Genomic DNA, 11,125 nt, shown 5'->3' with positions numbered 1-11,125 from the left:
ATGGAAAACTTACTTATCAGAAAAAAAAATGTTGGAGTAATTAACCACCCTTGCAAGGAAAGGAAATGACCAATGAATACTCTGTCCTTAAATAATACTGACATTCAGCAAAGTGGAAAGATTTGGGATGCTTAACCCTATCCATCAAGCTTGTCATCTGTATGGTCTTCTAGAGATACAAATTTCCTAGTCTCATAACCTGCACCAATCTGTGCTACACAAAAACCCTTCTATAGATACAAATGTCCTAGTTTCATAACCAGCACCAATCTGTGCTAAAAGGAAACTTCAGATAGAAAGTTGCTAGTGTTAAGAAAAAGAGCTTCTACTTCAATTGGTACCTAGATTCCTAATCAAAGAATCTTTGCATAATACAATCAAATCACAATTACACCAACGTAGAGAAAAGATAACATCCATTAAGTATTCTGGTAGTGTACCGGAAATCCCACCACATAGAGAGCTACTCAGGGGTGCTATTATACAACCACCAAAATGTTGAAAACCGCACTAGTGAAATAGAGATTTATGTACATCAATCAGTGCTCTCATACATGTAGGATACCATATACTATAGAGGTCATTTTTTCCCCTTTTGAGTACAAAAATATCTACAGGTTCATACTTCTCTATAGAACAAAGTGTTAACCTGATTTATGACTATATTCTTGGAATGTTCAGTACTTCAGATGTGTATTACCCCAGCCAACCTAGCATAGTTCTATCATAAATTTAACTAAAGCAGAAGTTCTATAAGACTTGACGATCGGGAAGGTCATAATTGATATCTTGCCTTGGCTCTTGATTACTCTGCTTGAGATGCAGATGAAAGCCTTGTTTCCACGGAGTCCATACCACTTCTTTCTGCAGGTCCATTAGCTTTACAAGCAACAGTTGCAAACTGGCAGTTTCCTTCCCAAGATGAAGCTCCCATTTTATCACATCCACCAAAACCACCATCCTCTATGGATGAATCCCCGTGAGGATGGAAGCAAGTTAAATCATTCTCACACTGAAGCTTCATTGCCAGACCAGAATATTGCATCCCTGACTCCCCTTCTTTAACTTTAGTGCTTGCAGTACACTGCTTTCGTAAGGGATAAGCACCCAATTCAGTATCAATCTTCCCTCTAACATCGAGCAAAAGGCTTCTAAGCCTCGAGATTTCTGCTTCAAGAATAGCTTGCCTCTGCACTTTCCTAATCAACTGTTGGTTTACCAGTCTCAGTTTCTTAGCTTCCTCTTCCAAGTAAGCTGTATGTGCCTTTTTCTTCTCCCTATATTTCCTAACAGCTTCTCTATTTCCAGAAGACCTCCTAGTCTTTGATGTTGACTTTCTACTATCACAAGGACCATCTACTTTCTCACTAGGATTGTCCACTTTCTCAGATGGAATGACTTGGGTATGAGTATGGTAACATGTGTGAGTATGTGTAGCATCAGGGCCAGGAGGGTTGCAAGTATGGGTGTGAGTACATGTTTGGCCATTTCTTAACAACTCATCAAGAAATGAATCCACAGAGATTGATGCTTGAACACTGCTAGATGAATCGAAATTAGGAACCAAGACATGGTGTGATAGCTCTACCTCTCTATCATCCATCCTATCTTATTTCCTCAACAAACAAAAAGACTAGGATGAACATGTAAAACACTACTAAGTTCAGCCATTGGCACAAAAAGATGAGATAAGAGTCAAAACTCAACTAAACTACTACTTTGAGTCCATCACTTCACTGTCTAAGAAGGACAAAGGAAGTGCTGCAATGGCAGCAACTAAGTAAAACTATGGCATGTAGCCATGGATAAGGCTGGATTTGGGGAAAATCTTGCTATCATAATAAGTCGAAGTGTGCAGGTGTCTTGACCTCTGAAAATCATCTTAATTACCTGAAACGGCAGCACCTCTTTGAAGAGGAAGAATCCAGCCAATCCAGAAGATAGAAAGTTCATTGCAAAGTTTGTAACGGTAGCTTGGAGAGATGATAGAGCTTTTAGGCTATTTACATAACACCCCCACATTAAAGCATTCAGTACTATGACCAGGCCATACCTAACAAGCTATTATTACAACAAAAACAAGTCAGTTGAGTGATAATAGATTATAGATAGGTTTTATTTGTACTCCCGCAGCAAAGACATTTAGATATCTCCTGAGAAGAAAAGAGAGACACGCTCAGATAACTTGTACACTTTCTTGTATCTCTGTTCCTCATGAACACATGCAGGCAAACGATAGATACTAGCAGAAAATTAAGATTTCTACAAATAATCAAGGTTGACTCCTTCCCTGCTAAATTCCATAAGCAGAATTTGGATCTGAATGGATACGCTCTCAGGTATGTAATGATAAACAGCAACTAATAACATAAGCAATATTATAAGTTTTAGCTGATCTCTAACTTTTGTTGATGAGTTTGAATTTGACATGGCATGTATAATGTGTTATGCTAATTACATTTCAATCTTCATATTGGGAGGGAAAATAAGTACTCTTTTGCTCAAGATTACTAGGCACTCAAACTAACACTGGTATTCCTTAACGTGACAACTTGCATACATGAGCTGATCCGAGTAGGAAGCAGGGCCTTCAAAGAAGGAATTCCAGCTCGAGGCAACTGAACATATAGTAGAAAATTTAGGCTTCTAGAATACACAAAGCAGGAGTGCCTCTTATAAACTAGTTGAAATAAAACAGTATGCAGCCGAAATGGGATGACCAATTACCCAGATAACATTGATATTCACATTTATACTGGGGCTAAAGAGTTAAAACATATTAGATAGAACTGAAGAACAAATTTTCATTTCTCACTACAAATCAACAAGACATATCTCTTATCAGGAGATAAATAGACGTCAACCTAATCAGATTCTCATTCCAGATCAACATGGAAGTTAACAAACTTAAATATAAGACGAATTTCTTGATAATTAACCAAATTCAAGCCATTAATGCTGAATACATTTTCTATTAACAACTGTTAACGCCTCTTCTTGCTGATATGATTTAGTTGATTATTAAAGGATATCTCAAGAATTACCCGGGAAGAAAGTGCTTGGCGGCAATCCAGATGAAACAGCCCATGCGTACCCTTTCATCATCTTTTTGAAGTTCAGAAGTTGTCGTGTTTCTCTCCGATCTCTGCAAAAAGCAAAAGAGGAAGAGATTTTCAACTTGTTGAACTGCCAGACGACGACGTCCTGTACATTTCTGAACATGGGTTGGGCTGATGGAATTCAAGAGATTGTGGGCTAGCGTGAGAGCCAACTATGATCCCGGAGGCCTCTAGAGCAGTGAGGTGTGAAAATGAATTTGTTAATTATAATGGACCCTGTTCCAAGCGTGGTACACTACTAAGTGGAGCCGAGTCGTGTTAGTTTTGCTTACTTGGATGAGTTTGAGCCCAACATCTCGTTAAAGTCGAATAGTGACCATAAAAGGACTAATATTCGTCAAATTCAAGTTTAGACAAGTTACTTTAAAACTTTTAACTTATCAATGTGATATACAAATATTATTATAGTTCTTACTTTGAAATTTATATCACACAAGATACATGTATTTTGGCCAAGAATATTTTAAGACAAGCAAAAGTAGATTTACTTTGGCATAAATACTCTGAATTAAAATCAATAGAAAGACAAAAATTAGAAGAACAAGAAAAATATAAAAATAAAAGGAATTTTTGTAATAAAGTTTGTAGAACATCTGATTAACATTTGATTAATCACGTAAGACTTTAATTAGAGCCGAGTCCAACGTCCAACATAGTGTAGTCCAACATAGGTCTTTAATTGGAGCCGTAAAAGTCCAACCACTAGAGTGTTTGGTATCAGAGCTTGCCTTCCCGGTGAGCCTGATTCCTTAAAGTCAAAGATAGATAAAAGATTAGAATACTTAGATCTAGAAATAAAAAATAGATCTAGAAACATAATAACTTTGGATAATCATAAGCATATTTGTTATTTTCAAAACACCTATAAACATATTTTACACAGCAAAGAAGATAAAAATTATAATAGCCTTATTGATCTAGTAATATCTTTAGGGGAGTCTTTAGAGAAACATAAAGAAAATAATTCTCGGATAATAGAAAATTTATTAGAATCAATAAAGAATAAAAATAAAGTAATAAAGACGCTAGTAGAAAATCAGGATTACTTAAAGGAACAAAATAATAAAATAATAAAAAGAATAAAATATTTAGAAGAACTAAAACAATTAAAAATAGAACATAAAATTAATACAGAAAAAATAACTAAAGAAGTATTAGAAGAGATAAGACAAAAATCTATAGAATTAAAACAATCTTACAATCAAGTAGAAGTACTATTACATAAAATAGAAAAAATCATTTTAAGTTGATATATGAGTAGTAATAGTAATAAGCCACTTCCCTCACATTATGTCTTTTATCCAGATTATTTAAAAACATTAGAAGAATTAAAATATTATCATCAAGACTCGTTGGGATTAACAGATTATTCAGGAGCTAGTGCATCAGATAAAATATATCCTAAACACAATAACTCTATAATAGCATTATTAATATCCTTACATAAAAAAGTAGATACAATAACAGAAAAGGTCAGAGTCTTACAAATAGATAAGTTTGAAAAAGATTTGGAAGAAATAACGGACCAATTTAAAAAATTACCTGTAACAAAGAAAGAAAGTAAACCACATCTTAGTAATATATTTTCAGTAAATCCTAAACCACAAAAATTTTAAGATGGCTAGTAGAACATCATTTTCAGGACCTAGTAGAACAGTCAACGAAAACATACAAGTAGGAACTAGTGTATTAAATATAGGAAGACAATTAAGAAGGAGTAGAAGCATGCATTTAGAAGAAGCAATAGACGTAGATAGAGACTTGGAGATATATAGGAATAATTAAGTTTATTAAACCCAAGAACCTTGTACTCAGTAGGATTTCTTAGAAGTAATACAGGATTATTTAGACAAAGTAGAGAAGAACCAGTGAGCGCATTAAGTAACCCCGTAAATCTTAGAATGATAACACAACAAAGCATAAACCAAATTAGAAGACAGTATACATATATGCATATAGGATTAATAGTTATAGGAATTAAAGGACTAACAAGAAAAGGATTGGGGAAAAAAGTATTATTAGCAGTATTAGACAAGAGACATAAAAAAGTAGAAGATGCATTAATAGCCAGTATAGAAGTAGATATGAATCAGAATGGAGGAATATTTTATTGTAGCCCAGATTTTATGATAACCTTAGAAGATATAAAAAATTTAGAAATAGGAATACAAACTAAAGGATATGAAAATTTTCAAGGAGATAATTTAACAATAAGTATCGGATTTATAGGAAGATTAACAAATAGTAGTAAAACCAGATATAAGGTAGAAATAAAGCCAATAGTAGAAGCTATGGCAAGTAAAGGAATAAGATTAATAAAACCAATAGAAGTAAGTTCAGAAAATTTGGCAGGAGAAGAATGGGAGATTAGTAAATTTGTAGAAGAAAATAATCCAATAATACCAAAGGATAGTATAATATATAAAAATAGTCAAGGAAGAACAAGCCTTAGATTTTTTAATTATGAACCAACAACTTTAGGAACAGATAATGAAGAGATAGACAAATCTGACATAGAATCAGACCTTATCGAAATAAATTTATTAGAAGAAGAATTAATAGAAATAAATCATAGGATCCTTTATCCAAAAGAATTAAAAATGGACTTAACAGAGAAAGAACTATTTGATTTAGAAAGAAAATTAGAAGCAAATGGACAAATAGCATTAAACGAAGTATTATACTGTGATAACGTAGGAAATATTAGAGTTAAAGAAGAAGAAGAAAATTCTGAAGAAGAAAATTTAGAAGTAGCCAGCATAATGTCATATAGAGAATTAATGGACCAACAACAACAAAGTGGTGAAAGTAGTAATAGGTCAACAGATATGCAGACTGATCCTAGTCAAACAGGAAATGTTAGAACATATGAACCAGGACAACCACCCAGAATAGTCTATAATGAATATAGAGAGCCAGAGGAAAAATATAGTTCTAGGGGAAAAAGAAGACCATTAGAATTAGAAATAAAAGAGCATTCAGTAGATGAAGGAAAAACTTTAATGTTAACATCTTACGATCCACAAATGATAGAAGATGTAATAGGAAGCTGGAAAGCTAGAGTAGTAAGAAATTATATACAAAAAGGATTCGATCATAACGTAATAGAAATGTATACATATTTAGAAACATTTTTAGGAGGAGTAGCAAGAGCAGCATGGGAAGCATTTAAACAAAAATTCCCAGATAGGTTACAACAAGATCAGGCACATGGGGTCAATCCAATGAATTTTGTTAATCGAGTAGAAGAAATTCTATTAGCAACAAGTCCAAATAGAGGAGGAGTAATGACACAGATAGAATCGGTAAGAAAACTAGAACAATTATCAATTAGAAACTGGAAATATATTAAACCTTTTTTACAAGACTTTTTATATTATAGTTGTTTAGCAGGATGTTTTTATGATGAAGGAATTATAGAAAAATTATTTGCAAAATTACCAGACGACTTAGGAAAGAAAATATATACTTTATATAAAGCAACGCCCATGGAACCAACATTAAAAAATGTAAGTACGGCAGTAAGATTTATAATCAATAGACTAGTAGAAGAATGTACTTTTATAAAAATACAAAGACAATTAAAAGGAGAATATAGTTTTTGCTCAGAAATATACACACCACAAAAATATGGAGAAAAAGATAAAGAAAAAAGATATAGAAAGCCTTATAAAAATTATAAAAAATACCCTAGAAAACAATATTATCTTAGGAAAAGCAAAGCTAGAAAACCATTTCTCAAAAAAGAACATCATGTTAGAAGATATAGACCAGAAAGAACTTATGGAAATAGATTATCTTGTTTTATTTGTAAACAACCAAATCATTTAGCAACAAATTGTCCACAAAAACATAACTCTTTTAATAGAGAAGCCCACTTAATAGAATTATTTTCGGAAGATTTAATAGAAATAGATGATAATATACTAGAGACAGAAAGTATTTATAGTATAGTATCTGAAGACTTAAATTTAACAGATTTTATAGAACAAGAAGACACAAGTTTTATAGATGAAATTTTAGAAAAATCAGAAAACAAAACTATCATGGATAATATATATTTAGAAGAAATGAAAGAAGATTTTAAAATGTTAGAAGACTTAGAACTAGTTGAAGTAGAGTGTATCCATAAATGGGAACATAGAAAAGGAAATTATAGTAAACCATGTTATAACTGTAATAAATATCCGTCAATAGAATTAAGGTTTCAATGTCAGCTATGTTATATAGAAGGATGCAAATTCTGTTTAGAAAAGCTTGCACAGGAATATGTTTTAATAGAAAATATTAAAAAAGAAAAAACTGAAGAAAATCTGCCTTTAGAACATTATTTAGAAAAAAGGATAAGAATTTTAGAAAATAAGGTCGAACATTTAAAGCAAAAAATAGAAAAATTAAATAAGGGAAAAACAATAGAAAGCGAAGTATCTATTGAAAACATAGATCTAGAAATCTTTCCAGAAATAGAAGAAATAAAACATAATTATGATCTAGAATTATTACAAGCAGGAACATCAAATATAACATCCATAGAAGTAAAAACTCGAATAAAAATAGGAGATTTTGAAACACAATTATTAGCAGTAATAGACACAGGAGCTAGTAATATAGTAATCCAACAAGAGTTAATTCCAGAAAAATATTATGAAAAAGCATACCATATTAGAACAGCTAGACAAATGGATGGAAGTACATATACATATGACACAGCATTACATAATTCTTTATTATTTTTTGAAATAGATAGCATACACTGTACACAACCATATCCTGTAACAGAAATATATATTAGAAGTTTTCCTTATCAAATGATATTAGGACTATCATTTATTTTACAGGCATATCATGGCATGATTCTTACTAGAACAGGATTAACATTCCTTAGAGAACATTTTTTACCATATAATACTTTTTTAACAAGCAATAAATTTAAAATAAATAAAGATAATAAATTTACAAGACTCTTAGGACTAGAAGAAAAAGATAATTGTAAATGTGATATAAAAGGTAGCTGTAAGAATGATTCAACCCAGGAATATAGGGGGAAGAATCAGAAAACAAATTCTTTTGACAATATGGAGATGACTGGAGAAAGGCCTTTATATTCGTCACAAAGAATTCAAAACTGTTTAGAAGACAAAGAATTTGAAGAATATTTAGAGATAGAAAATTATGACACAATAGAAACTATTTTAAATAATGAAAAATTATATGATCTGTTAGAAACAGGGCATAGAGATATAGACCAACTAATAAGTGAATTAGAAAAATTAGAAATTTTTGGAGAAAATCCAACTATTCATTGGGATAAGGACAAAACAGAATGTAAGTTAGATATTTTAAATCCAAATTTAAAAATTAGCACAGCAAAAATAGAAGCTAGTAATGATGATATAAAAGAATTCGAAATGCATATAGCTGATCTAAATAAGTTAAAAATAATTAGAAGAAGTACTAGTCCACACAGAAGTGCAGCATTTATAGTTAAAAAACATAGTGAAATAGTTAGAGGAAAAAGTAGAATGGTAATAAATTATAAAAGATTAAATGACAATACTAAAGAAGATAGCTATGATATACCAGATAAAAATGAATTAATAAATAGAATCCAATATAGATATATTTTTAGTAAATTTGATTGTAAGTCAGGATTTTGGCAGGTAAAAATGCATAAAGAAAGTATAGAATGGACAGCTTTTACATGTCCTTTAGGACACTATGAGTGGCTAGTAATGCCTTTTGGGTTAAAAAATGCACCAGCCATATTTCAAAGAAAAATGGATAATATTTTTAATAAATATAAAGATTTTGTCATAGTATACATAGATGATATATTAGTATTTTCAAAAAACAAAGAAGAACATGTAAGCCATCTAAAATTAGTTTTCTCAGAATTTATTAAACACGGAATAATAATCAGTAATAAAAAAGCACAATTTTTTAGAAAAAATATAGAATTTTTAGGAACAGAAATAGGACAAGGAAAAATAAAATTACAACCACATATTTGTAAAAAGGTTTTAGAATTTCCAGATAAGATAGAAGAAACAAAGAAACTTCAACAATTCTTAGGATTATTAAATTATGCAAGACCTTTTATTAAAAATTTAAATAATCTAGTAGCACCATTGTATAATAAAACCTCTTTAAAAGGGCAAAAATTCTTTAATAAAGAAGATGTCAAACTAATACAAGAAATTAAACAAACAATAGGCAATTTACATGATCTAAAATTACCATTAGACACAGATTACTTGATAATAGAATGTGATGGCAGTAGTACCGGATGGGGAGCAGTTCTTTTTGCAAAACCAAATAAGTATAGTAGTAAAAATAGTGAACAAATCTGTAGATATGCTAGTGGTAAATATAAGGAAAAAGGCAATAGAAGTAGTATAGATAATGAATTATTAGCAGTAAAATATAGTTTGGATAATTTTAGACTTTTTATAATCAACAAGTCTGAAATAACTATTAGAACAGACTGTGAAGCAATAAAAAAGTTTTTTGATAAACATAATGAAAAAAGAAGTTCTACTAGAAGATGGTTAAATTTTGTAGATAGTATTATTGGTAATGGATATAAAGTAGTTTTTTAACACATTAAAGGTAAAGATAATAATTTAGCAGATTTTTTATCACGACTATTTAACAATTCCTCTGATCTCTCAGCAGATGGCATATAACTTCCAGAAAGTCAAAATTGGCCAGTGGGAACTTACAAAGTACCCTAAAGGTACAAGTCTACATTTCCATAGCCAAGAGGAAGGTAATTTAGAAGACATCCAGCAGGATATCTTAAATAACCTCTGGAATAACAGAAATAGCACTGATAAAGTTAGAAATCTTAATATCTTAGCATTTTATTTTAGTAATCTTCCAAAACAAAGTTTTTCATATTATGTAGTGGTAAAAGGAAAAATACCTGGAATTTATTCCAAATGGATTTCCGTTATAGAACAAATAAATCATTTTCATACTCCTTTATGGAAAGCATTTCATAGCATACATGAAGCACTAGAATTCGCTAGGCATAATATAGGAACAACATTTTATGTAGATCCTAAGGCTAGCATGGACAGCATGAGGGCTCCAGTATATCAAAATACAGATGCCCCTAGTAGCAGTAGAAATTATCAATATGCATTAGAAAAAGATAATACAAATAGAATAGAATTTTGTAGACATTGTAAGAGCATGGAGCAAGCTATTAGAAGTTTAAATTTAAAGTGTAGAAATTTTGAAGAAGAAGATCTTTCTCAAAAAGAAAAGATAAAATCTTTAACCGAACAACTGAAAGAAATGTATAAGATCTCAGGCTCACAAGGAGATACTATTCTCTCACAAATTTCTGAGATTGGGGAGCTCAAAGGAAGGCTGTCTCATACAGCATCTCAAATGGCCAGTTCTTCATCCGGCCCAATAAAACAGACAATTTTTATAAAAGAAAAGCCCATTTCAGAAAGACCATTTGAATTTCTTAAGCCCAGAATATCCTTTAAACCATATCACCTACTTAGTTTCCTCCCTTTACATATCCAAGAAATTATTAGCCAAAAAGCCCAAGCCCAATATTATTCAAAATTAATGGCAGTCCAACAATACTTTTATGAAATAGCAAAAGACCCAATTAGAAATACAGCAGCCATTAGACTACATCCATCTTTCTTCATCGACCCAGAAAAACATTGCCCAAACAATCCAGAAGCCTGTGACCACCAGAAAATAAATAGCCATTGTATACATACACTCAGTCATTTTTTCCTCAGAGCAACTATTATCTTATCAAAATATTCATCCCCAAAGATACTAAGAGTAAATGGGGAAAGAGTTATTTTAACACCACAGTTTCTTATGGATACCGGATTCCTGGAAAAAATTATTGTTACAAATCCAGAAGATACTCATTGTCTTGGAACTCATCTCGGATACTTCATCAGAAAAATGTTAGACTATGGACAGTGGGCAACTGTACATATCAAATCCGCGCCAGCAGAATGGATAGG

At 31.4% G+C, this 11,125-nt stretch overlaps 1 protein-coding gene across 1 annotated transcript; it reads right to left on the bottom strand.

Annotated features, from left to right (window-relative positions):
* Positions 1-363: 363 nt before the first annotated feature.
* LOC113756507 (basic leucine zipper 23-like) lies at positions 364-1,882 on the bottom strand. Its single transcript, XM_027300148.1, has one exon. The coding sequence runs from the start codon at positions 1,601-1,603 to the stop codon at positions 806-808; it is 798 nt and encodes a 265-aa protein (XP_027155949.1). The 5' UTR covers positions 1,604-1,882; the 3' UTR covers positions 364-805.
* Positions 1,883-11,125: the final 9,243 nt, after the last annotated feature.

This window comes from Coffea eugenioides, unplaced genomic scaffold (assembly GCF_003713205.1).
Source record: "Coffea eugenioides isolate CCC68of unplaced genomic scaffold, Ceug_1.0 ScVebR1_2372;HRSCAF=3390, whole genome shotgun sequence".
Lineage (NCBI taxonomy): Eukaryota > Viridiplantae > Streptophyta > Magnoliopsida > Gentianales > Rubiaceae > Coffea > Coffea eugenioides.
The sequence above is the reverse complement of the archived record's forward strand: the minus strand, read 5'-3'. Positions and strand labels throughout refer to the sequence as shown.

Excerpts from the sequence above, each read along its gene's own strand:
- LOC113756507 (XM_027300148.1), bottom strand. The coding sequence starts at position 1,603 with ATGGATGATAGAGAGGTAGAGCTATCACACCATGTCTTGGTTCCTAAT.